The sequence below is a fragment of the Aptenodytes patagonicus genome, chromosome 29 (genome assembly GCF_965638725.1).
Source record: "Aptenodytes patagonicus chromosome 29, bAptPat1.pri.cur, whole genome shotgun sequence".
Classification (NCBI taxonomy): Eukaryota; Metazoa; Chordata; class Aves; order Sphenisciformes; family Spheniscidae; genus Aptenodytes; species Aptenodytes patagonicus.
Genome location: NC_134977.1, coordinates 2001768 through 2028073, shown reverse-complemented (window position 1 = coordinate 2028073; position 26306 = coordinate 2001768). Strand labels below are relative to the sequence as shown.

At 63.8% G+C, this 26306-nt stretch overlaps 4 protein-coding genes across 8 annotated transcripts in view; 3 read left to right on the top strand and 1 right to left on the bottom strand.

The window, feature by feature from the left end:
* Window positions 1-6370, top strand: part of FCGBP (Fc gamma binding protein) — a 31255-nt gene extending 24885 nt beyond the window's left edge. For 2 of the 5 annotated variants that reach the window (XM_076360713.1, XM_076360714.1), the window contains exons 16-21: window positions 379-980; window positions 1751-2264; window positions 3148-3347; window positions 3773-4147; window positions 4836-5120; window positions 6171-6370. In XM_076360713.1, coding sequence (XP_076216828.1) covers window positions 379-980; window positions 1751-2264; window positions 3148-3347; window positions 3773-4147; window positions 4836-5120; window positions 6171-6173 — 1979 coding nt within the window. In that variant the 3' untranslated portion in view covers window positions 6174-6370. Of the gene's footprint in view, window positions 1-378; window positions 981-1750; window positions 2265-3147; window positions 3348-3772; window positions 4148-4835; window positions 5121-6170 lie in introns of those variants that run through there. The other 3 variants (XM_076360715.1, XM_076360717.1, XM_076360716.1) reach the window with 3 other exon arrangements.
* A 969-nt stretch (window positions 6371-7339) lies between these two features.
* LOC143171659 (sushi, nidogen and EGF-like domain-containing protein 1) lies at window positions 7340-13863 on the top strand. The gene is given in 7 exon segments (XM_076360701.1): window positions 7340-7386; window positions 10116-10219; window positions 11058-11188; window positions 11830-12117; window positions 12606-12690; window positions 12693-12742; window positions 13603-13863. Coding segments are annotated over 7 exon segments (966 nt in total).
* A 2729-nt stretch (window positions 13864-16592) lies between these two features.
* On the top strand, window positions 16593-20761 carry LOC143171675 (FXYD domain-containing ion transport regulator 3-like). Its single transcript, XM_076360711.1, has 8 exons — window positions 16593-16650; window positions 17702-17758; window positions 18884-18919; window positions 19299-19322; window positions 19816-19890; window positions 20118-20148; window positions 20438-20481; window positions 20577-20761. Exons 2-8 carry the CDS (start codon window positions 17719-17721, stop codon window positions 20594-20596), a joined length of 270 nt encoding a protein of 89 aa, XP_076216826.1. The 5' UTR covers window positions 16593-16650; window positions 17702-17718; the 3' UTR covers window positions 20597-20761.
* An 890-nt stretch (window positions 20762-21651) lies between these two features.
* The window catches only part of LOC143171658 (leucine-rich repeat LGI family member 4-like), a 6969-nt gene continuing 2314 nt past the window's right edge, over window positions 21652-26306 (bottom strand). The window contains 8 exon segments of the mRNA XM_076360700.1: window positions 21652-22899; window positions 22902-23057; window positions 23060-23081; window positions 23631-24139; window positions 25208-25315; window positions 25318-25371; window positions 25703-25744; window positions 25747-25870. Of these exon segments, the coding sequence (XP_076216815.1) occupies window positions 22781-22899; window positions 22902-23057; window positions 23060-23081; window positions 23631-24139; window positions 25208-25315; window positions 25318-25371; window positions 25703-25744; window positions 25747-25870 (1134 nt within the window). The 3' untranslated portion in view covers window positions 21652-22780.

The window sequence follows — 26306 nt, the reverse complement described above, 5'->3', positions numbered from 1 at the left end:
CACGAAGGCTTTCTAGTTTGCACAAAGATTTTGGAGCTTGCACGCACGAATTGTTTGGGGCTTTCTGGGTTGCATGAAGGGTTCGGGGCTCGCGTGCATGAAGGTGGTTGGGCTTGCAAGCACGAAGGCTTTCTGGTTTGCACAGAGGGTTTGGGGATTGCGTGCACGAACTGTTTGGGGCTTGCATGCACGGAAGCTTTCTGGTTTGCATGGGGGGGGGTTAGGGCTTGCATGCATGACGGCTCTCTGGTTTGCACAGAGGGTTTGGGGCTTGCGTGCACGGAAGGTTTCTGGTTTGCACGGGAGATTTAAGGCTTCCATGCACAAAGGTTTTTGGAGCTCTGCAAACACCACCCCTGCTGATTTCCGCCCCCGCAGGCCCCGTCTGCCCCCCGAACCAGCACTACGAGCTCTGCGGCCCAGCCTGCCCGGCCACGTGCCGGGGCCAAGCAGAAGTGGAGGAATGTGAGGAAGCCGCACTCTGCACCGAAGGCTGCTTCTGCAACGAGGGCTTCTTGCTGAGCGGCGACCGCTGCGTCCCCCTGGCCCAGTGTGGCTGCTTGCACGAGGGTCGCTACTACAAGCTGGGCGAGAAGTTTTTCATCTGCCCTCATTGCAGCGAGCGTTGCACTTGCAAAGCAGCCGGGGTGGTGGAGTGCAAGCCGGAGGGTTGCGCGGCGGGCGAGGTGTGCACAGTGCAGGACGGGGTGCGAGGCTGCTACCCCCACGAGTGTGGGCGCTGTGAGGTGCTGGGTGCGGTTTCCTACAGCACCTTTGACGGGCACCTGCTGCATTTCGCCGGCACCTGCACCTACATGCTGGCGGCAGCTGAGGCTGCCGGCCCCAAGGACCCGCTGGTGCCCTTCACGGTGAAGGTAGTGAAGGATAGCGGCAAGGAGGGACCGTTCATCCGCCAGCTGCTGGTCACCGTGCACGGAGTCACTGTCGGCATGGCCAGGGGCATCCGGTGGGCGGTGACGGTGAGTGGGGCAACTTTCGGTGCAATAACCACTTTGGGGTGCAAAGCCCAGCGTGCAAACTTCTCTTTAGCTTGCAAATGCCATTTTGGGGTCCACAGCAGGATGTGCAAACCCTGCTCTGGGGTACACAACCAGACGTGCAAACCCGACTCTGGGGTGCAAACCCTGCTCTGGCATGCAAAGCTGGCAGTGCAGGTCCCACTTTGGGGTGCAAACCTGATGTTGGGGTGCACAGCAAGATGTGCAAGCCCTGCTTTGGGGTGCACACCCCACTTCGGGGTGCCCAGAAATCCTGCTTTGGGATGCAAACCCTGCTTTGGGGTGCACAGCAGGACATGCAAACCCTGCTTCAGGGTGCAAAGCCCAGCGGGCAAACTCCCCTTTAGCTTGCAAACCCTGCTTTGGGGTGCAGAGCAGGCAGTGCAAGCCCCACTTTGGGGTGCTAACCTGATGTTGGGGTGCACAGCAGAACATACAAACCCTGCTCTGGGGTGCAAGCTCTGCTTTGGGGTGCAAACCTGACGTTGGGGTGCACAGCAGGATGTGCAGACCCAGCTTTGGGCTACGCAGCAGGATGCGCAAGCCCCGTTTCAGGGTGCAAACCTGACTTTGGGGTGCAAAGCAGGCTGTGCAAGCCCCACTTTGGGGTGCAGACCTGACATTGGGGTGCCCAGCAGGATGTGCAAACTCTGCTTTGGGGTGCAATCCCTGCTTTGGGGTGCACACCCCCCACACCCCCCCCTCCCGCTCACCCCTCTTTTTCCCCGCAGGTGGATGGCGAGCAGCACCTCCTGCCGCTGACGCTGGCCGGGGGGGCCGTGACGGTGTCCCAGGAGGGCACCCACCAGGTGCTGCAGGTGCAGGGCGGCCCCAAACTCCTCTACAACGGCAACGCCTACGTGCTGCTCACCCTCCCCAGCACCTACCGCCACCACACCAAGGGTCTCTGCGGCAACTTCGACGGGGACGCCAACAATGACCCCACCACCCCCCAGGAGCTGGGGGCCGCTTGGGGCACCCTCACAACCACCTGCACCCATGGGTCCCCACCCCCCACCTGCCCCTCGGCCACCCCGGGGCCCTGCGGGGTGCTGACGGAGGCGACGGGACCCCTCGCCGGGTGCCACAGGGTGGTGGCACCCCAGGAGTACGTGGCTGCGTGCATGCAGGAGCAGTGCAGCCAGGTGGGCGCCGGAGCGTTGTGTCGCAGCTTGCAGGCCTACGCCACTGCCTGCCAGGCCGCCGGCGGGCAGCTCCAGGAGTGGCGGGCAGCTGCCAAGTGCCGTGAGTCACCAGCCGACCGGGGTGGGGGTGCATGCTGTGGGTTTGCGTTTCTGCAAGGGAGGGAGCGGTTGCCTGCAGCTGCTCTTGATTTGCAAAGGTTGCGAGAAGGGAAGCGGCTGCATGCAGCAGGTTTGCGTTTCCGCAAGGGGAAGCGGCTGCATGCATCTGCTTTTTAGTTTTGCAAAGGCCGCAAGAAGGGAAGCGGTTGCATGCAGCAGGATTGCATTTCTGCAAGGAGGAAGGAGCTGCATGCAGTGGGTTTGCACTTCTGCAAGGGCGCAGCGGTTGCATGCAGCTGCTCTGGTTTTGCAAAGGTTGCAAGGGCGAAAGCGGTTGCATGCAGCGGGCTTGCATTTCTGCAAGGGGAAAGCTATTGCACGCCATGGGCTTGCATTTCTGCAAGAGCGCAGCGGTTGCATGCAGCGGGTTTGCATTTCTGGTTGCGTGCGGGGGGGGGGAAGCGGTTGGATGCAGCTGCTCTTTAGTTTTGCAAAGGGTGCAAGAAGGCAAGCGGTTGCACGCAGCGGTGGCTTTATTTTGCAAGGGGAAAGGAGTTGCGTGCAGCGATGGGAAATTTCAGCAAGGGGGAAAGAGTTGCAAGCAGCGGTGCTTTAGATCTGCAAATCTTGGCAAGGGGGAAGGCGGTTGCATGCAAAATTTGGTTTTGCTTTGCATTTCTTTTGCAAGGGGAAAGCCAGCTGCGCGAGTTCAGGGGGGGATTTTTTGCTGGGGGAAGTGATTTGCGTGCAGCACCCGCCTTTGTGCAATATTTGCTCTTACACTTCTGCAAAGTGCTTTCCCCCCCCCCCCCCCCCTTGGAAAAGGAGAAAATAAAGAGCAAATAGTGAAGTCGCTGCTTTTCTTTGTTTTTTTCACCCGCCAGCCCTCTCCTGCCCTCCCAACAGCCACTATGAGCTCTGCACCCGCACCTGCGACCACACCTGCGCCAGCCTCTCGGCCAGCATCCAGTGCACCAACAAGTGCTTCGAGGGCTGCCAGTGCGACGAGGGCTTCCTCTTCAACGGGGACGAGTGCGTCCCCACGGACTCCTGCGGGTGCCTGTACCGCGGCCACTACTTTGAGGTGGGTGCGGCCGGGGAGGCTTGCACCCTCGCGAGGGGAGCGTTGCGCCCTCGCGCACCTCACGGGTGCTTGCACCCTCGCGAGGGGAGCGTTGCAGCGCTGCCTGTCTCTTGCAGCTCTGCAAGACACCAGTTGCACGCAGCCTTTTTTCCTTCTCGCAACCTTTGCGAGGGGAAACCACTTGCCTGCAGCCGTGTTCTTCTTTTGCAGTCCTTGCAAGGGGAAAATCGGTTGCACGCAGCATTTCTTTGCACGTTTGCAGTCTCTGCAAGGAGGACAGGGGTTGCACACAGCGTCTCTTTGCCTTCTGCAGCTTTTGCAAGGGGAAAACCCGTCGCGTGCGGTGTTTTTTCCCCATTTCTGCAATCTTTGCAAGGGAAAACCTGTTGAACGCGGCGGGTTTTTTTGGCTGTCCCACCCTGCAGATCGCCGAGACCGTCCTCTCCGCCGACTGCAGCGAGAGCTGCACGTGCCGGGCGGCGGGTGGAATGCAGTGCCTACCGGCCAGCTGCCCCTTCGGCCAAGCGTGTGGCCTCAAGGATGGTGTCCGGGCCTGCGTGGAGCAACCGGGACACTGCACCCTGGCCCCCGCCACCCGCTTTGTCTCCTTCGACAGTGCCACCGGCACCACCACGGCCACCAGCATCTATGTGATGACCGCCCTGTGTGACCCTCGCCGTCCCGGCTGGTTCCGGCTCTTGGCTGATGTTGGGGAGAACCAGGACCGGCCGGCCGTGCTGGCCCTTCACCTCTTCAGCCCCCCGGCCTTTGTCACCGTCAAGAGGGACAAGAAGGTCTGGGTAGGTCGTCCCCACCCCACTGCCACCCAAAAAGTCCCCCTGCCCTTCATTGTAACCAAAATCCATGGTTTTCCACCAATATATTGCAAGGTCCATCAGTGTCATGCAAGGGAAGCACCTACATGGGCTGTCCTTCATCCCACCATCATCATGAGATGCCCACACGTTGGCCCATCCCTTCATTTTGACCAAAACAGCCTTTTTTCCAGCAGTTTCATACAAGTGAGGCACCCATGGGTGTTGCCCTCCATCCCACCATCCCACCATCATCGAGAGATGTCCACGCTCAGCCCTTTATATTGACCAAAATTGCCTTTTTTTCGGTAATTTAATGTAAAGGAAGCACCCACGGGTGCCCTCCTTCACGCCAGACCCCTCTCCCAGCCCCGTGGAGGGAACCCAAGTTGTCCAGGTCCTCATCCCACCTCCCACCCCAGTCCCCAAGCAGGAGCGAACCCCACGAGATCAACCCTCACTCGCATCTCCATCCCACGTATCCCCCCTGGGCGCTTCACGCCATCTCTCCATACCTAAAATGGAGGGATTTCACCCCATTTTGGGTTCCACCACTATGGAGAAGGTTGGTGGTGGAGAAATGGCCTATTTCCTGGCTTTTTCACCCCAATTTGAATTTATTTCAAGGTTGCATCGCACGGAGCCATGCTCTCCCTATTGGTGTCTTCTCCAGGTCAATGGGGTCCCAGCCACCCTCCCTGTGGAGGTCTCCAGCACGTTGAGCATCACTGAGACCCACGGCACCATCTGGATCACCCAAAAACCCGAATTCGTCGCCGGCCTCAGCACCACCGGGGAGGTGACGGTGACGGTGGCCCGGGACCTGAGCAAGCATCTCTGCGGGATCTGCGGTAACTACGACGGGAACGCGGCCAACGACCTCCGAGGGCCCGACGGGAAATTGGTGGGGGATGTGGTGGCGATGGCGAAGGCCTGGAGAGCACCCGACTTCACCCACGTGAGTGTCCCCGGGAGGTGACAACATGGGTCTTGGTTTGGGTGATATTTGTCATCTTTCGTGTCCTAGCTCGGCCTTGGTTGTGTCCCTTTGGGCCTTGGTGCCACCACCGTGAAGAAATGTCCATCACTTGGTCCCACCCCTTCATATAAACCAAAATTGCATTTTTTTTCCCCCACCAATTTAATCCAAGGAGAATGTTGTCCTTCATCCCACCATCATCAAGAGATCATCCATCAACCCATCCGTCAGATTAATCAAAATTACCTTTTTTCCACCAAATTAATACAAGCAAAGCCACCGCGTGTGGTGCCCTTCATCCCACCACCATCAAGAGATCTTCATCCATCAACCCATCCGTCAGATTAATCAAAATTACCTTTTTTCCACCAAATTAATACAAGCAAAGCCACCGCGTGTGGTGTCCTTCATCCCACCACCATCAAGAGATCTTCGTCTACCTGTCCATTCCTTCATGTTTCCCAAAATTGCCTTTTTTCCCCCCTACCGTTTTAGTGCGAGGGAAGCCCCCGCAGGTGCCATCTTCATCCCAAACATCATCACGAGATCTTCATCCCTCAGCCCATCCCTTCAGGTTAACCAAAGTTGCCTTTTTTCCCACCAATTTCATGGCAGGGAAGCCCCACGGCTGCCGTCTTCATCCCACTGTCGCCAAGAGCTCTTCATCTATTGTCCCGTTTCTTAAGCTTAACCAAAATCACCTCTTTTCCCCCCAATCTCATGCAAGAGAAGCCCCCACAGGTGCCATCCCTCATATTAACCAAAACAGTCCTTTTTCCCCTCAGATCAGGCCCAAAATCACCCGCAAGGAACCAAGGGGTTCATTGTTGGACCCCATCATCACGTGCGGAGAAAGAGGGGGAAAGAGCCCCAAAAGAGGGGGAAAGAGCCCCAAAAGAGGGGGAAAGAGCCCCAAAAGAGGGGGAAAGACCCCCAAAAGAGGGGGAAAGAGCCCCAAAAGAGGGAAACCACCTCCAAAAGCGGGGGGGGTGTGTGTGTTACCCTCTATTTTCTCTTTTCTTTACCCAGTGATGCAGAAAAATAGCACTTAGATGCCTGCAACTGCGACGACCCGCGCCTCATCGCTGAGGTCATCGTGGCAAAAACGAAGCGTATACGAAAAAGGGATATTCCTCCACCCACCCCACCCCCCCCCCAAAAAAAAAACCCGGGAGAAGCCACCGCTGGGTTTGGTTTGCAATAAAGTCACCGCAGTTGGGGAAAAATAAGCGTGGAAAGGTGTTTACGGGGAAGTCGGGGCTCCTGGGGGGTGTCCCGGACGCCTGGGTCCCCTGGAGGGGGGTGGGGGGGGGTGGGGTGTGTTTCCCGGACGCCTGGGTCCCCTGCCAGGCCCTGCCCCGCCCCAGGCGGCTCCTGTCCCCCCCTGACCCGTTTCAGTCAATATTTCCCGTCACGGCCCTGCCCGTGGGCCCGGACGCCTGGGTCCCCGGCGGGGGGGGGGGGGGGGGGTGGTGGTGGCACCCGGACGTCTGGGTCCCCGGGGCGGTGGCACCCGGACGCCTGGGTCCCCTGGGGTGGGGTGGGGTGGTGTGGGGGGGGTGGCACCCAGACATCTGTGTTCCCCGGGGCGGTGGCACCCAGACGCCTGGGTCCCACGGGTGGGGGGGGGGGGGGGGGGGGGGAGGGGAGCGGAGGAGGCTCCAGGATGCCTGGGTCCCCTGGAGGGGGGCTCCTCCCCAGTGTCCCCAGTCCCTCCCAGTGCATCCCAGCCCCCCGCCCAGCGCGTCCCAGTGTCTCCCCAGTCCCCTCCGGTCTGCCCCAGTGTGTCCCCCAGTGCATCCCAGCTCCCCCAGTGTCCCCCCCCCCCCCCCCCGTGTCCCCATTTCTCCCCAGCACGTCCCACTCTTCCCAAATGTGTGTCCCCCCCCCCGTTCACCCCGGTGTCTCCCCAGCCCCCTCCAGTCTCCCCCAGTCCCTCCCGCTCCCTCCCCCAGTATCCCCCCCGCAGCGTTCCCAATCCCTCCCAGTTTGTCCCAGGGCATCCCAGTCCCACTCGACGTCCCCCCCCAGCATGTCCCAGTCCCCCCCCAGTGTCCCCCCGCAAGATCCCACGGGCCATCCCAGTCCCCCCCAGGGCCGGCGTGGGCAGAGGCGGAAGCGCCCGGGGCCCTGGGAGGTGCCACCTGGGGGGGCCTCCCCCGGCCTGTCCCCAGCCCTGTCCCCTCCCTGGGGATAAAATGACTCCGGCCACGCTGCCGGCACTGACTGTCACCATGGGACCCCGGTGAGTGTGGGGACATGGGGGACATTGAGGGACATGGGGGGACATGGGAGGGGACATAGGGACATGGGGGGGCATGGAGGGACATTGGACACATGGGGGACGTGCGGAACGGGGGACATTGGGACATGGGGGACATTGGACACATGGGGGACGTGTGAAACAGGGGACATTGGGACATGGGGGACGTCGGGACACATGGGGGACATGCGGAACAGGGGGGACATTGGGACATGGGGGACGTCTGGACACATGGGGGACATGCGGAACAGGGGGAACATTGGAGGACTGGGGGGACATCTGGACACATGGGGGACATGCGGAACAGGGGGGACATTGGAGGACTGGGGGGACATCTGGACACGTGGGGGACATGTGGAACAGGGGGGACATTGGGACATGGGGGACGTCTGGACACACGGGGGACATGCGGAACAGGGGGGACATTGGGACATGGGGGACGTCTGGACACACGGGGGACATGCGGAACAGGGGGGACATTGGAGGACTGGGGGGACATCTGGACACATGGGGGACATGCGGAACAGGGGGGACATTGGAGGACTCGGGGGACATCTGGACACGTGGGGGACATGTGGAACAGGGGGGACATTGGGACATGGGGGACGTCGGGACACATGGGGGACATGCGGAACAGGGGGGACATTGGGACATGGGGGACGTCTGGACACATGGGGGACATGTGGAACAGGGGGTACATTGGAGGACTGGGGGGACATCTGGACACATGGGGGACATGTGGAACAGGGGGGACATTGGAGGACTGGGGGGACATCTGGACACATGGGGGACATGTGGAACAGGGGGGACATTGGGACATGGGGGATGTCTGGACACACGGGGGACATGTGGAACAGGGGGGACATTGGAGGACTGGGGGGACATCTGGACACGTGGGGGACATGTGGAACAGGGGGGACATTGGGACATGGGGGATGTCTGGACACACGGGGGACATGTGGAACAGGGGGGACATTGGAGGACTGGGGGGACATCTGGACACACAGGGGACATGTGGAACAGGGGGGACATTGGGACATGGGGGACGTCGGGACACATGGGGGACATGCGGAACAGGGGGGACATTGGGACATGGGGGACGTCTGGACACATGGGGCCATGGGGGACATGGTGGGGCGTGGGAGCATGCGGACAGGGACACGCAGGGGACATGCAGAGGGACTGGTACACGTGAGGACACAGGGACGGGCTTGCAGGGGGGGACACAGAGAGGGACACCCACAGGACGTGTGCATGGGGAGAGGGACACGCGGGGGACACACAGAGGGGTGCGCATGGGGACGGGTCTGCGTGATGAAATAGGGACATGGATAGGGACACGTGCATGGGGACACCCAGAGAGGGACAGGCAGAGGGACAGACGGGGACATGCTTGCATGGGGACAGGGAAACATATGTGACACGCATGGGGACATACATCACGGGGACCCACATGCGCGGGGAAAGAGGGACATGGAGAGGGACAGGCAAGGGACGTGTGGGCATGGGGACAGGGATGGGCATGGGGACAGGGACACACAGGGGACACGTACATGGGGACAAGGACACCCCTGGGGAAAGGGACAGGCAGCCAACATGGGCATGGGGACAGGGGCACCCATGGGGACGGGGACACCCATGGGACATGTGCAGGGGACAGGGACACGTACATGGGGACAGGGACACCCATGGGACATGTGCAGGGGACAGGGACACGTACATGGGGACAGGGACGCCCATGGGACATGTGCAGGGGACAGGGACACGTACATGGGGACAGGGCTGCCCATGGGACATGTGCATGGGACAGGGACACGTGCATGGGGACAAGGACACCCCTGGGGAAAGGGACAGGCAGCCAACATGGGCATGGGGACAGGGGCACCCATGGGGATGGGGACACCCATGGGACATGTGCAGGGGACAGGGACACGTACATGGGGACGGGGACACTCATGGGACATGTGCAGGGGACAGGGACACGTACATGGGGACAGGGACACCCATGGGACATGTGCACAGGACAGGGACACGTACATGGGGACAGGGACACCCATGGGACATGTGCAGGGGACAGGGACATGTACATGGGGGCAAGGACACCCATGGGACATGTGCAGGGGACAGGGACACGTACATGGGGACAGGGATACCCATGGGACATGTGCACAGGACAGGGACACGTACATGGGGACAGGGACGCCCATGGGACATGTGCAGGGGACAGGGACACGTACATGGGGACAGGGACGCCCATGGGACATGTGCAGGGGACAGGGACACGTACATGGGGCCAAGGACACCCACGGGGCCAGGGCCACCCACGGGATGTGGGCATGGGGCCAGGGCCACCCACGGGGCCAGGGACACCCGTAGGACGTCTGCAGGGGCCAGGGACACGCAGGGGACACGTGTGTATGGGGACAGGGAGGGGTGGAAGGATGAAGGGTGGATGGACGGATGGATGGACAGAGGGAGTGGGAAGATGGACGGACGGACGGACAGACGGGGGGAGGGATGGACGGACGGACAGCTAGGTGAATGGATGGGTGAAGGACGGACAGATGGATGGATGAAGGACAGAGGGATTGAAGGATGGACAGACGGATGGATGGATGGATGATGGACAGATGGGTGGATGAAGGATGGATGGACGGACAGATGGACAGATGAAGGAGGGACGAGCACCCCTCACCCCCCTGCTCCCCTAGGCCTGGGCAGATGAAGGCTCCCCCCGTTCTCCTCTTCCTCCTCCTCGGCCACATGGATGAGTGGGGACCCCTGGGGACGTGGGGGACACCCGTGGGACCCCTGGGTAAGTGGGGACACCGTGGGGACATGGGGAACACCCATGGGACCCCTAGGTGGCTCAGGGACACTGTGGGGACGGGGGGGGGCACCCATGGGTGCCTGGGTAAGTGGGACCCCCTGGGGCCATGGAGGGGGGGAGGCACCCATGGGACCCCCGGATTACTTGGGGACACTGGGGGGACACAGGGGGCAATCATGGGACCCCCAGGTGAGGGGGGGACTCTCATGTGAGTGGGGACACCATGGGGACATGGGGGGCACCCATGGGTGTACCCTGTCCCCTCTGCACCCAGAGAGCGGCCCTCTGCCCAGGAAGGACCATCAGGGGGTAAGCTGGGGGGCAGAGAGTGCTTGGGGGGGGACTGGAGGAGGAGGAGGGGGGGGGCCAGACCCATAGTTTGGGGGCCCAGACCCATTTTGGGGGTTTCTAGGCCCATATTGGGGGGTTCTGGGGTGACACTGGGGTCCCAGACCCACACTGGGATGTCCCAGGCCCATAACTGGGAGGTCCTGGGGTGACACTGGGGGTCTCAGGCCCATACTGGGAGGTCCCAGACCCATATTGGGAGGTTCTGAGGTGACACTGGGAGGTCCCAGTCCCACACCAGGAGGTCCCTGACCCATACTGGGAGGTCCCAGGGTGACACTGGGGGTCCCAGGCCCATAACGGGGGGGTTCCCATAGCCCTTTTGGGAGGTCCCATGCCCATACTGGAAGGTCCCAGATCCATACTGGAAGGTCCTACAGTGTCATGGGGGCTCCTGGGCCACCATGGGGGTCCCAGACCCACGGTGTGGCGGTTCCCACTCCTCGCCGTGGGTCCCTGATGGGTGCTCCCCCAGGTGGGCTGCTCTACCCCTTCGGGCCAGGGGTTGGGGACGAGGCCACCCCCCATGAAGATGACGGGATGAGCCCCGAGATCCTCCTCTGGGAGACCTTCTCCTTCTACGGACTACCCCACCGCTCCCTCTACGTGGGTCCCGGGCCCCATGGCATGGAGGGGCAGGGGGGTGCTGTGGGTTAGGGTGCTCGGGGTGCTATGGGTTGTGGCCACCGTGGTTGGGGACACCATGAATTGGGTGACACTGTGGTTGGGACACCGTGGGTTGGAGACACCATGGGAGTAGACACCATGGTTGGGTGACACCATGGGTTGGGGATGTCATGGGTTGGGGACACCATGTGTTTGGGCCACCATGGGTTGGAGCCACTATGGTTGGGGGCCACCATGGGTTGGGGGTCACCATGGGTTGGGGGCCACCATGGCTGCAGGCCACCATAGTTGGTGCCACCATGGTTGGGGGCCACCAAGGTTAGACACGCCATGGTTGGGGCTCCATGGTTGGGTGACACCATGGTTGGTGCCAGCATGGTTGGGGGTCAAGATGGTTGGGGCCACCATGGATTGGAGACATCTTGGTTGGGAGCCACCATGGTTGGGGGTTAACATGGTTGGGGTTACCATGATTGGAGACACCATGACTGGGATCACCATGGTTGAAGACACATCACCGGGGAGCCACCATGGCTGGTGCCACCATGGTTGAGGGCCACCACAGGTGATGGCCACGCACCGTGAGTGGGTCACCATGGGGTGATGGTTGCCTCCTGCAGGTGAACAACAACGGGGTGGTGTCATTTGGGACGGGGGTCCCCGAGTTCACCCCCCAACCCTTCCCGCTGCCCGGCCACCGCCCCTTCGTGGCCCCGTACTGGGCCGACGTGGACACCAGACTGGGAGGAGACGTCTTCTACCGGCAGAGCCGGAAGCCGGAGCTGCTGGCCCGCCTGGCCCGTGAGCTGGCCCCCGCCGTGACCCCCCCCGACCCAGCCCCTCAGCCCACCTGGGCCTTCGTGGCCACCTGGCATCGTGTCTCCTTCTTCGGGGCCGCCTCCAACAAGGTGGGACGTGGGGGACAAGGGGGGGGGTGGTCAACCACCGCAACCCCCAACCGTGGTGGCCCCCAATCATGGTGTCACCCACCCATGTGGGGACATGGATATGGGGACGTGGAGGGACGTGGGCACATGGGGATGGGGCATAGGGACGTGGGGACATGGGGAGGGGCCACAAGGACACGGGGACAAAGGGAGATGCAGGGACATGGGAGGGGGTCACAGGGATACAGGGATGGAGATGGGGCGTGGGGACATGGGGGGACATGGGGATGGCGAACAGGGACACGGGGAGGACATGGAGACGTGGGGCTGGGCCCAGAAGGTGGCCACGTTGTGGGGGACACGGGGACATGGGGACATAGGGGGACAAGGGCCACAGGGATGGAGACACGGAGCCGGGGGCCACAGCAATGGGGGTCACGGTGACATGGTGACACGGTGACACGGTGACGCTCCACCTCCCACCACCACCACCACCCCCCTCCCCGCAGGTGAACACCTTCCAGGCCGTGCTGGCCACCGATGGGGCCACCTCCTTCGTCATGCTCAACTACGGTGACATCCAATGGACAACGGCATCGCCAACCAGGGGGATGCCCTCACCGGCATGGGGGGCATCCCGGCCCAGGTGGGTGCCGGGGATGCGGGGGACACCGGGGTCCCCCCCTCCACGGGACCAGGGCCACCCGCCTGGGTGGGAGGAGTTCAGGGGACTGGGGCGGAGTTAAGGGGATTTTGGGGCAGAGATAAGGGGATTGGGGCGGAACTAGGGGGATTTGGGGCAGAGTTAAGGGGATTTGGGTGGAATTAAGGGGATTTGGGTGGAATTAAGGGGATTGGGGGCAGAATTAAGGGGATTGGGGGCAGAATTAAGGGGATTTGGGTGGAATTAAGGGGATTTGGGTGGAATTAAGGGGACTGGGGGCAGAATTAAGGGGATTGGGGGCAGAATTAAGGGGACTTGGGTGGAATTAAGGGGATTTGGGGTGGAATTAAGGGGATTTGGGACAGAGTTAAGGGGATTTGGGTGGAATTAAGGGGATTTGGGGCAGAATTAAGGGGATTTGGGTGGAATTAAGGGGACTGGGGGCAGAATTAAGGGGATTTGGGGCAGAATTAAGGGGATTTGGGTGGAATTAAGGGGATTGGGGGCAGAATTAAGGGATTTGGGCGGAATTAAGGGGATTTGGGACAGAATTAAGGGGATTTGGGGTGGAATTAAGGGGATTTGGGACAGAGTTAAGGGGATTTGGGTGGAATTAAGGGGATTGGGGGCAGAATTAAGGGGATTTGGGTGGAATTAAGGGGATTGGGGGCAGAATTAAGGGGATTTGGGGCAGAATTAAGGGGATTTGGGCAGTCAAGAGGATTGGGGCAGAATCACAGTTCCTTCGACCGCGATGGCTCCTGTCCCGTCCCCCCATGTCCCCCCCCCGGGAGGCCCCATCCCACCCCCCCGTCACCCGCCCTGTCCCCCCCCATCCCCAGGCCGGGTTCAACAGCGGGGACGACGTGCACTACTACAACATCCCGGGCTCGCGCTCGCCGGCGGTGCTGCACATCGGCCGCAAAAGCAACGTGGGGGTGCCGGGGCGCTGGATCTTCCGCGTGGACAAGTTCACAGCCACCGAGGGGCCCCCCATCCCCATGGAGACCCCCAGCACCCCTTCGCTGACCCCCAGCACCCCCTCGCCGGCCCCCACACCACGCAGGACCACCAAGGAGAGGGTGTACATCTGCGGGTGGTGAGTGGCTGACCCGGATGCCTGGGTCCCCTGGGGTTGGGCGGCACCCAGATGCCTGGGTCCTCTTGGGGGGCACCCAGACACTGGGATCCCCTGGGGTTGGGGGGCACCCGGACACCTGGGTCCTCTTGGGGGTGGGGAGGGACACCCGGACACCTGGGTTCCCCTGGGGGTGGAGGGGGACAGCCGGACACCTGGGTCCCCTGTGGGTTTGGGGGGGGGGGGGGGGGTAGGGTGTGCCAGTTGGGAACACCCGGACGCCTGGGTCCCCTAACCCACCCACTCCCCACACACAGAAGGACATGCCACCACGGGGGACACGTTACCATGGAAACACCAATAAAGACTTGCCGAGCACCACGTGCGCATGCGTGTGTGTGTACACACGCGTGTGGGCAGTGACACGCGTGCCACACATGTCCTCATCCCCGCCTGTCCCCGTGAAGGGGGGACACAGGGCGGGGGGCAATGGTTGCCGGCGTTGCTGTCCCAGCATGGGGTGACACCGCCTGACGCTGATGCCACTGTGGGCCCAGCGCCAACAGGCGGAGACGTGCCGGGACACACACACACACACACACACACACCCCCTCCCGATGCACGCTGGGACACCCAGCACCAACTGACACGCTCACAGAGTGACGCACAGCTTGCTGTCACACCGCCATGTTGCGCTACACCCAGATAACGCCCGCCACCATACCACGCTACACCTGGACAACACCCAGCTTGCACACTGGCGTGACATATGTACACCCAGACAACATCCACGCTGCCTACTTCCTACACCTGGTTAACACCCGGCTCGCACACCCCTACGCTGCACTACACCGGGAGAACACCCGGCTCAGGCACCACCGTGCCACCACGCCAGACTACACCCTGTTAACAGCCGGCTGGCGCACTGGCACACCGCGACATCGCGTTACACCTGTGCAACACCTGGCTTGCGCACTGCCACATCGTGCTACACCCGGAGAACACCTGGCTCACGCACTGCCGTGCCGCCACGCCAGACTACACCTGGCTAGCAGCTGGCTCACCTATTGGCACGCTGCCACGCTGCATTACAGGCAGACAACACCCGGATAAACCACCACTGCACCGCACTACAGCCAGTGACACCCGGCGCCCACACCATGCTACAGCCGGTGACACCCGGCACCCACCCCGGGAACACCCCATGGCCCTGGGGGCCGGGTGCCTGGGTCCTGGTGGGGGGATGTGGTGGGGGTGCCGGGGGCAGAGCCAACAGCCGGCCGCCTGGGTCCCCTCCCTGTCAGCCGGTCAGGAATGCGTCGCCCCACCCCACCCCGAGAGGGGACCCGGGCGGCCGGGTGTCCCCTCCGTGACCCCACGGGGGCGGCGGGAAAGGCCTCAATGGGACCCTTGTGGGGGCAGCAGCCGGGGGCAGCGGGGTCAAGGTCCAGCGGGGGACCCGGGCGGCCGGCTGTGCGTGGGAGAACAAGGCTCCATTGAACCGCCCGGGGGACCCAGGCGGACGGGGGGGGGGGACCCGGGCGGATGAGGGGGACCCATGTGGCTGGGGGGGGACCCAGGCAGACAGGGGGGGACCCAGGCGGACGGGGGGGGGGGACCCGGGTGGATGGGGGGGACCCATGTGGATGGGGGGGCACCCAGGCGGACGGGGGGGGACCCAGGTGGACAGGGGGGGAGCCCAGGCGGATGGGGGGGACCCAGGCAGATGGGGGGACCCATGTGGATGAGGGGGGCACCCAGGCGGACGGGGGGGGACCCAGGCGGACAGGGGGGGGACCCAAGCGGACGGGGGGGGGGACCCGGGCGGATGGGGGGGACCCATGTGGATGGGGGGCACCCAGGCGGACAGGGGGGGAACCCAGGCGGACGGGGGGGGACCCAGGCAGATGGGGGGACCCATGTGGATGGGGGGACCCAGGCGGATGGGGGGGATCCAGGCGGACGGGGAGGGGAACCAGACAGATGGGGGGGACCCAGGCAGCCGGGGGGGGGGGACCCATGTGGATGGGGGGGGACCCAGGTGGATGGGGGGACCCAGGTGGACGGGGGGGACCCAGGCAGACGGGGGGGGGGACCCACGTGGACGGGGGGACCCAGGCGGACAGAGGGGACCCAGGAGGACGGGGGGGGACCCAGGTGGATGGGGGGACCCAGGCGGACAGAGGGGACCCAGGCGGACGGGAGGGGACCCAGGCAGCCGGGGGGGGGACCCAGGTGGATGGGGGGGGACCCAGGCGGACGGGGGGGGACCCACGTGGACAGGGGGGACCCAGGCGGACAGAGGGGACCCAGGCAGATGGGGGGGGACCCAGGCGGACGGGGGGACCCATGTGGACAGGGGGGACCCAGGCAGACAGAGGGGACCCAGGCGGACGGGGGGGAACCCAGGCGGATGGGGGGACCCAGGCGGACAGAGGGGACCCAGGCAGACAGAGGGGACCCAGGCGGACGGGGGGGAACCCAGGCGGACGGGGGGGGACCCAGGTGGACGGGGGGGGGGGGGGGGGACCCAGGTGAACGGGTCGATGGGGTTGGGGGGGGGGCTGGGAGGACACAGCCCCCTTTGAGCACCCCGGGGGGACCCAGGTGGCCGGGTGGGGTGGCGGCCAACAGTCCCCATGGAGCACCCCAGGGACCCAGGCGTTTGGGGGGTGGGTGTGGCTCCTGGCACCTGTGGCCCCGCCCACCTCGCGGTGACCCCGCCCTCCCTCAGGTGTAGCCCCGCCCCCTCCTAGGTGTGGTGTCGTGTCCCCGCCCCCGTTCCTCTTTTGCCCGTTGCTGGTGTGAGAAGGTGAGTAGGTGCACCCCGGACGCCTGGGTCCCCTGGGTGGGGGGTCCCCTGGGCGGGGGGGGTCCCCTGGGTGGGGGGGTCACCTGGGCGGGTGCTCTCCCGGACGCCTGGGTCCCTCCTTGCAAAGGCAGGGCCCTTGAACTGAGCAGGGGGGACCCAGGCGTCCGGGACCCCCCCCCCCAACGTCACCCGTCGAGGACCCAGGCGTCCAGCACCCCCATGTCCCCCAGGGAGGACCCAGGCGTCCGGGACCCCCCCCCAACGTCACCTGTCGAGGACCCAGGCGTCCGGCACCCCCATGTCCCCCAGGGAGGACCCAGGTGTCCGGGACCCCCCCAACGTCACCCATCGAGGACCCAGGTGTCCGGGACCCCCCCCACCGTCACCCATCGAGGTCCCAGGCGTCCGGGACCCCCATGTCCCCCAGGGAGGACCCAGGTGTCCAGGACCCCCCCCAACGTCACCCGTCGAGGACCCAGGCGTCCGGGACCCCCCCCAATGTCACCCATCAAGGTCCCAGGCGTCCGGGACCCCCATGTCCCCCAGGGAGGACCCAGGTGTCCGGGACCCCCCCCACCGTCACCCATCGAGGTCCCAGGCGTCCGGGACCCCCATGTCCCCCAGGGAGGACTCAGGCGTCCGGGACCCCCCCCCCCCAACGTCACCCATCGAGGACCCAGGCATCCGGGACCCCCATGTCCCCCAGGGAGGACCCAGGTGTCCGGGACCCCCCCCAATGTCACCCATCGAGGACCCGGGCCTCCAGGATGGCCCCCCCCCCAAAAAAGGGACCCAGGCCTCCGGGATGTGTGTGTGTGTGTGTGTGTGTCCCCCCAAAAGGGACCCCGGCCTCCGGGATGTCCCCCCCAACTCGGGCCCTCCCAGCAACGCCCCACTCAGGAATCCGTCGTGACTCACCCTCCCCTCCCCCACCCGGACGCCTGGGTCCACCCGGAGCGTGGGGGGGAGGGGGGGCACACACACACACCACCCCACCCCCCCCCCCCGGTGCCTGGGTCCCCCCCAACCCAGGACTGCCACCCCTCCCCAGGGGTCAAAGGTCACAAGATGGTGTGGGGCAGCCTGGGGGTCCTGGTGCTGCTGGCAGGTACTGGGATATACTGGGAGGAACTGGGGGGGGGGGGGGGGGCAACTGGGGGGGGACGGGGAGGGAACTGGGAGGGAATTGGGGGGGAACTGGGAGTAACTGGGGGGAACCAGGGAAACTGGGAGGGAACTGGGAGGGAACTGGGGGGAACTGGGAGTAACTGGGGGGAACTGGGGAAACTGGGAGGGAACTGGGGGGAACTGGGGGGAACTGGGGAAACTGGAAGGGAACTGGGGGGAACTGGGAGTAACTGGGGGGAACTGGGGAAACTGGAGGGAACTGGAGTGACTGGGGGGAACTGGGGAAACTGGGAGGGAACTGGGAGGGAACTGGGGGGAACTGGGGAAACTGGGAGGGAATTGGGGGGAAACTGGGAGGGAACTGTGAGAAACTGAGGGTGATTTAGGGGGGGAACTGGGGAAACTGGGAGGGAATTGGGGGGAAAACTGGGAGGGAACTGGGGAGAACTGGGGGGAACTGGGGAAACTGGGAGGGACGTGTGAGAAACTGAGGGTGATTTAGGGGGGAACTGGGGGAAACTGGGAGGGAACTGGAGTGACTGGGGGGAACTGGGGAAACTGGGAGGGAACTGGGAGGGAACTGGGGGGAACTGGGGAAACTGGAAGGGAACTGGGGGGAACTGGAGTAACTGGGGGGAACTGGGGAAACTGGGAGGGAACTGGAGTGACTGGGGGGAACTGGGGAAACTGGGAGGGAACTGGGAGGGAACTGGGGGGAACTGGGGAAACTGGGAGGGAATTGGGGGGAAACTGGGAGGGAACTGGGGAGAACTGGGGAAACTGGGAGGGAACTGTGAGAAACTGAGGGTGATTTAGGGGGGGAACTGGGGAAACTGGGAGGGAATTGGGGGAAAACTGGGAGGGAACTGGGGAGAACTGGGGGGAACTGGGGAAACTGGGAGGGACGTGTGAGAAACTGAGGGTGATTTAGGGGGGAACTGGGGGGAACTGGGAGGGAACTGGGGGTAATTGGGGTGGAACTGGGGGAACTGGGAGGGAATTGGGGGGGAATTGGGGAGAACGAGGGAAACTGGGAGGGAACTGGGGGGAACTGGGGGGCACTGGGACAGCTGAGCCTCCCCAACTGGTTTTTTGCTCCCCCCAGTTTTGTCCCCGGCGAGAGGGAACCCCCTCCCCCCTGGTGAGTGACTGGGACAAACTGGGACAAACTGGGAGGAGGGGAGGGGCCGTACTGGGCATGGGAGGGGGTTGGACTGGGCTGGGGGGGGGGTCATACTGGGAGGGGGGGGGGGCGTACCAGGAGGGGGGGGGGGGTCATAGTTGGGGGGGGGGGGGGTCATAGTGGGAGTGGGGAAGGAGCCCGCACTGGGAATGGGAGCGATTCATACTGGGAGCAGCGGGGGGTCATCCTGGGAATGGGAGTGGGTGGTACTGGGATGGGGGGGGGGGGCATCCTGGTGGCCCCCCCCCCCCCCCCCCCCGGGGGGACCCAGGTGTCCGGGTGTCCCCGAGGGGACCCAGGCGTCCGGGTCCCTCTGACTCCTCCCCCTCCCCACCAGATGCCACCAGTCCCTTCCAGTACGGTGAGTGGGACGGGGGGGGGGGGGGGGGGGGGGGGCGGGGTGTCCCTAAGGGGGGTGGCGGGGGGGGTCCCAAGGGGGGGGTTGATGGGAGGTCCCCAAGGGGGTGACAGGGGTGTCCCTAAGGGGGGGTGATGGGAGGTCCCCAAAGGGGGGTGATGGGGTGTCCCCAAGGGGGTGACAGGTGGGTCCCCAAAGGGGTGACAAGGTGGTCCCCAAGGGGATGACAGGGTGATCCCCAAGGAGGTGAAGGGGGTTTCCCCAAGGGGGTGACAGGTGGGTCCCCAAGAAGGTGACAAGGGTGTCCCCCAGGGGTGTGACAGACAGGTCCCCAAGGGGGATGACAGGGGTGTCCCCAAGGTGGGGTTGACGGGGTGTCCCCAAAGGGGTGCCAAGGTTGTCCCCAGGGGGCTGGCAGGGGTGTCCCCAAGGGGTGTGTGACAGGGAGGTCCCCAAGGGGGTGACGGGGTGTCCCCACTGTGTGTGTGTCCCCCAGACTGGCACCACCTGCGCGTGGCAGGGCTGGTGGTGGCTGCCATCCTCTGCGTCATCGGCATCATCGTCCTCTTCAGTGAGTGTCACCGGAGGGTCCCCGTGTCATTGGGGGAGGTCCCTGTGTCACTTGGAGGGTCCCCGTGTCACCTGGAGTGTCCCTGTGACACCAGGGGGTCCCTGTGTCACTTGGGGGGGGTGCCCATGTCACCAGGGTGGTCCCCAGGGAGTCCCCTGGGCTCGATGTCCCCTGGGGGGGTGACGTGTGTGTCCCCAGCACTTGTCACCTCTTGTGTCCCCTGCCAGGTGGGAAGTGCAAGTGCCGGAGCAAAGCCAGGTGGGATATGAGGGGACATGGGGGACATGGGGGATATGGGGACTTGGGGGGACATGGGGACTTGGGGGGACATGGAGGGGCATGGGGACACGGGGGGACGTGAGGGACATGGAGGACATGGGGGGACATGGGGGACATGGAGGACATGGGGACATTGGGGACACATGGGGACACGGGGGACATGGGGAGGTGGGGGCATGGGGGCACATGGGGGGTCATGGAGGACATGGGACATGGGGGACATGGGGACATCAGGGTGTCACAGCCCCCTGACCCCTCCCCCCTGCAGCCGCCGCTGTCCCCCTCCGGAGACGTCCCCCCTCGTCGGCCCTGGTAAGTCCCCTCCCCCCCCCCACCCCGGGGGGACCCAGGGGTCCGGGAGGGGACCCAGGGGTCCGGGCACCCCCTGACCCACCGTCTCTCTGCAGGAGCCGCCAGCACATGCTGAGGGTGTCCCCACGTGTCCCCAACCCCAGGGGGGACCCCGGTGTCCGGACGGCCCCAGTGGCATGTGGAGACAGGGAGGGGAGGAGCAGGTTTATTTTCGGGGTGAACCCCCCCAAAAAATCCAAGAAAAGGGGAAATTAATAAAAAAAACATTTAAAAAAGTAAATTTGGTTATTTGCAGGCAAGGGGAGCGTCCCCTGTGGTGGCATCAGAGGGGACAAGGAGGGGACAGAGGGACAAGGGCCGGTGGTGGCACTGGGGATGAGGTTGGGTGAATGGTGGCACCCAGACATGACAGGGTGGCATGGGGTTGATGGTGGCACCAGGAGGTGGCAAGGTGACGTGGGGCCAACGGTGACACTGGGGACAGGGGTGGCATGGGGCTAATGGTGATGCTGGGGACAATGTTGGGTGGATGGGGACGCTGGAGGGGACAGGAGTGACGTGAGATGTTGGGGACAGTGTGGTGCAGATGGTGACACCAGCAGGGGACAAGGTGACATGGCAGCTGACATCCCCATGTCCACAGTGACATGGTGGCCAGTGCCCCCATGTCCCTCAGGTGCCCAGGTCCGTGGTGGCCAACAACACGTCTCTCAGGCACGGAGGTCCACAGCGATGTGGTGGTTGATGTCCCCGTGTCCCCTGGTGCTCACATCCATGGGGACATGGTGACCAGGTCCCCAGGTCATCTATGGTGACATGATGGCCCATGTCCCCATCTCCCTTTGGCACCCAGGTGCACGATGACCTGGTGACTGATGTCCCCGTATCCTTCAGGCACCCAGTCCATGGTGAGGTGACATGACGGTTGATGTCTCCATGCCCCGTGCCCCCCCAGGTGCCACGTCCGTGGTGATGTGATGGCTGATGGCCGTGTCCTCAGGTGTCCAGGTCCACAATGACGTACTGGTTGACGTCCCCACGTCCCAGGTGCCCAGGTCCACCACAAAGTGACGGTTGATGTCCCCATGTCCTTCAGGGCCCCAGGCCCACAGTGACATGATGTCCTACAGGTGACAGGTCCACAATGACATCACAGTTGACATCCTATGTCCCTCAGCACCCAGGCCCATGATGACGGGGTGGTTGATGTCTCCACGTCCTTCGCGCTTCCAGGTCCATGGTGATGTGTGATCAATGTTCTCATGTCCCCATGACCCTCAGGTGCTCAGGCCCACGACGACATGACATTCCCGCGCCCGTCAGGCACCAAGGTCTATGATGGCATGGTGGTTGACGTCCCCGTGTCCCTCAGACTCCCAGATCCACCACAATGTAGCCGTTGATGTCCCCACATCCTCCAGGCACCCAGATCCATGCTGACATGGCGTCCCCGCGTCCTTCAAGCACCCAGGTCCGCAATGACATGGTGGTTGATGTCCCTATGTCCCTCAGGTGCCCAGGTCCGTGATTATGTGATGGCTGATGTTCCCGTGTCCCTCAGGCACCCAGGTCTATGGTGACAGTGGTTGATGATCCCGTGTCCCCGTGCCCTTCAGGGACACGGGTTCACGTGGACATGACATCTCTGCGTCCCTCAGGTGCCCAGGTCCATGGTGATGCAGCAACTGATGTCCCCATGTCCCTCCAGGTGCCCAGGTCCACGTTTACACAAGGTCCACATGTCTCCATGTCCCTCAGGCACCCAGGTCCACAGTGACATGATGGCTGATGTCCCACATCCTCCAGGCACCGGGGTCCAGGGTCACACGGTGTCCCCATGTCCCCACATCCCTCAGGCACAAAGGTCCACAGTGACGTGATGACCAATGTCCCTGTGTCCTTCAGGCACCCAGGTCCAGAGTGAGGTGATGCTTGATGTCCCCATGTCCCCATGTCCCTCAGGTGCCCAGCTCCACAGTGACATCATGGCCATGTCCCAGCATCCCTCTGGCACCCAGCTCCACAATGAGGTGATGTTTGATGTCCCTCAGACCCCCAGCTCCACAGTGACATGACGACCGATGTCCCATGTCCCTCAGGCCCAGCTCCAGGATGTTGATGTCCCCAGGTCCCTCAGGTGCCCAGATCCACAATGACATAGTGGCCGATGTCCCCATGTCCTTCAGGCACTCACCTCCATGCTACGACGCTTCATGTCCCCATGTCCCCAGGTGCCCAACTCCATGATGACGCGACGCTTGACGTCCCTCAGCCACCACAATGTGACGCTTGCCATCCCTCAAGCCCCCAAGTCCACGGTGACATGCCGGTAGATCTGGGTGGCCCCCTTGAAGCTGGAGGCCACCAGAAAGTGGCGGTGACCCAGGGAGAGGGGGGCGAAGGCACGGGGCGTGGGGCCAACAGCTCCTGGGCGGGCTCCAGGTGCCCACCGGGGCCAAGGCGGTAGACGCGGCTGGGGGCGTAGTCGTTGCCCAGGATCACATAGCGTTGGCCGGCCAGCGCCAACGGTTGGAAGACCAACGAGCCCCGCGCCGGCACCTGCTGCACCTCCCGGACATGGAGCCCTCCCAACGCATCACCTGGACACAGAGAACCATGGAAGTGGTTGGGTTGGGTTGGGTTGGGTTGGGTTGGGTGGGCAGCTCAGGGAGGGTTGGGTTGGGTGCTGACCATCACGGAAGGGTGGGGTTGGGTGGTGGGCATCGTGGGAAGGGTGTGGCTGGGTGGTAAGCATGATGGGAAGGGCTGCGTTAGGCCAAGAGCATCATGGGAAGGGTTGATAGGGGCATCGTAAACAAGTGATGGAGATGGCCCCCATGGACACAGGACAGAGATGAACGCCCGTGGCTACGTGGTGGAGACGGACACCCATGGACGTATGAACTCCATGGCCATGTAATGGGGCTGGACCGCCACGGACACCCGATGGTGACAGACCCCAACAGTCATGTGATGACCCCCCATGGACTCATGACGCTGGTGGCCCCCCATGAACACACGATGGTGAATGATCCCAACGGACATGTGATGGTGACGGGGACACCCCCCCCCCCCCGGACCCACGATGCTGGTGGCCCCCACAAACACGTGACGACGCTAGACGTGCCCCCACCCAGCCCCGCCCTCACCTTGGCATCCCCCAGGAAGCGGGTCAGGCAGAGGAAGACGTGGCCCCGCAGGCGGAAGTGCTTCGCGGCGTAGACATCGGGCACGTGGGGGATGTCAGTGTGGGGGGCAAAGGCCGCCCCACTCCACCGGTAGACCAGGGGCCTCCGCGTGCCGCTGCAGACCACCAAGGCCGGCCGGCCCCCCAGCTCCAGGAACTCCAGGTGGGTGTCACGGTGCCACGGCCGTAGGGCTTGGTGGGGGTAGAAGCCCCGTCCCCCCCAACGGAAGAGGGTGCTGGTGCCTCCCTTGGAGCTATCGGCCACCCCAAGGTACCAGTGACCCCCAAGACGGGCGCTGGCCACCGCGTGGGGACGTCGCAACCGGCCGCTCCCCAACGCCTGCAGCCGGACGAAACGGCTGCCGGGGCCACCCGCCCGGCGCCAGACGGCCGAGCCCCCACCGAGTTGGGCCACCACCACCACCAACGCCCCCCCCAGCTGCAGGGGGTGGCAGGCCACCGGCGACGAGCCTGCGCGGACAAGGACATGGGTGCTGTTAGGAAGGGGGTGGTGGAGATGACCACGGGGGGGATGTTGGGGACAGGGTGATGGAGACACCCTCCGGGGACACTGGGGACGTTGGCCATGGGGTGACTGGGATGACTTTACACGGTCAATGGAGACGTTAGGGTGATGGTGATGACCCTGTGGGGACACTGGGGACATTGGGGTTGGGGTGATGGGGGACAACTCTATGGGGACATCGGGGACGTTGGGGTCGGGGTGAGGATCCTATGGGGAAATTGGGGACATTGGGAGGGGATGACGATGACACCCCTATGGACACTGGGGTGATGGGAATGACCGTATGGAGACGTGGGGGATGTTGGGGACGGGGTGATGAAGACAACCCTGTGGGGACGTTAGGGTTGGGGTGACGGTGATGACCCCGTGGGGACATTGGGGAGGACCTTAGGCTTGATGTTGTAGTCCACAAGGGCATTTTGGGGTCCCTCTAGTTCATTTTTGGGGCACTGGGATGGGTTTTGGGGGTCCCCAGGGCATGTCTGACCTCCTCTTAGGACATTTTTGGGGTCCCTCAGGCCATATTCAGGGTGCCCCAACAATATTTGGTGTGTTAGCAGGGGTTTGGGCTCCTCAGGGGCATTTTTGAGGACCTCCAGGCCATTTTTGAGGTTCCTCAGAACATTTTTGTGTCCTCCAGGCCATTTTTGGGGTGCTGGCATGGGTTTGAGTCCCCAAGGGCATTTTTTAGGACCTCCAGGCTGTTTTTGAGGTTCTTCAGACCATTTTTGGTGTCCTCCAGGCCATTTTTGGGACCTCCTGGCCAGTTCTGAGGTCATTCAGACCATTTTTTTGGGTCCCCCCCGACCATTTTCGGAGTGCTAGCACGGGTTTTGGGGTCCACCAGGCATTTTTGGTGTCCTTCATGCCGTTTTTGAGGTTCCCCAGCCCATTTTTGAGGTCCCTCAGCCCATTTTTGGACCCCCTCCCTGACCATTTTTGGACACCCCCCCCGCCCAGATCTTGTGAGGGTTTCTCCTTACCATGGTGGGTTTTGGGGTGCCAGGACTCACCATTGATGATGGTGGGGGCCCGGAAGCGCCCGGCCAACTGGTCCCACTCCAGGAGGGCGCAGGCACCGGCGAAGGGCTGGGCCAGGGCCACCCCTGGGTGCCCCCCAGGGCGAAGGGCTCGGCCGCCAGCGAGGAGAAGGGCAGCGACTGGAAGGGTCGCAGCTCTGCGGGATCCCCCCGCCCCGTCAGCCCCCCCGCCCCGGACGCCTGGGTCCCCACCCCGACACCCCCACACCCCCACACATGCACACGGGGCAGGGGACCCAGGCCTCCGGGTGGGTATCGTCCCCCCCCCCCCCACCCCGGGGTCCTCCCTTGTCCCACCCTGGGGAGAGGACCCAAGCATCCAGGATGGGGGGGGGCTCAGGCAACTGGGATGGGGGGGGGGACCCAGGCATCCAGGATGGGGGGATCCAGGCGTCCGGGATGGGGGGGACTCAGGCAACTGGGGGGGGGGGGACACGGGGACCAGGACCTCAGGCGTCTGGGCCATACCGGAGACGAGGCAGTGGAAGTCCCGGGGCTGGAGCTGGGCCAGGGGGTGCCCTGATGGTGGGGGGGTCCCCGGCAGCGCCCCGATTCGGCGGGGGGGGTGGCGCTGCCCAACCAGGTCACCAGCCAGCGCAGGCGGCAGTCGCACTGGAAGGGGTTCCCCCGCAGGTCCTGCCCCCCGCCGTCCCCTCAGCCGGATGCCTGGGTCCCCCCAGGACTCCCATGTCCCCCCACGTCCCCATGTCCCCCCCATGTCCCCCTGTGTGTCCCCATGTGCTCCCATGTCCCCCACCCCCACGTCCCCCCATGTCCCCCTGTGTGTCCCCATGTGCTCCCATGTCCCCCATGTCCCCCATGTCCCCCCATGCCCCCCAATGTCCCCCCATGTCCCCCATGTCCCATGTCCCCCCATGTCCCACGTCCCATGTCCCCACGTCCATGTCCCCGTGTCCCCAACTCCCCTCATCCCCTATGTCCCCATGTCCCACATGTCCCCCCCATAGCCCCATGCCCCCCAGCATCCCTCCATGTCCCGTCCCCCCCCCCATGTCCCCATGTCACCCACAGCTGGGTCAGCGTTCTCCAGCCCCCTGGAAGAGGCCCGGGG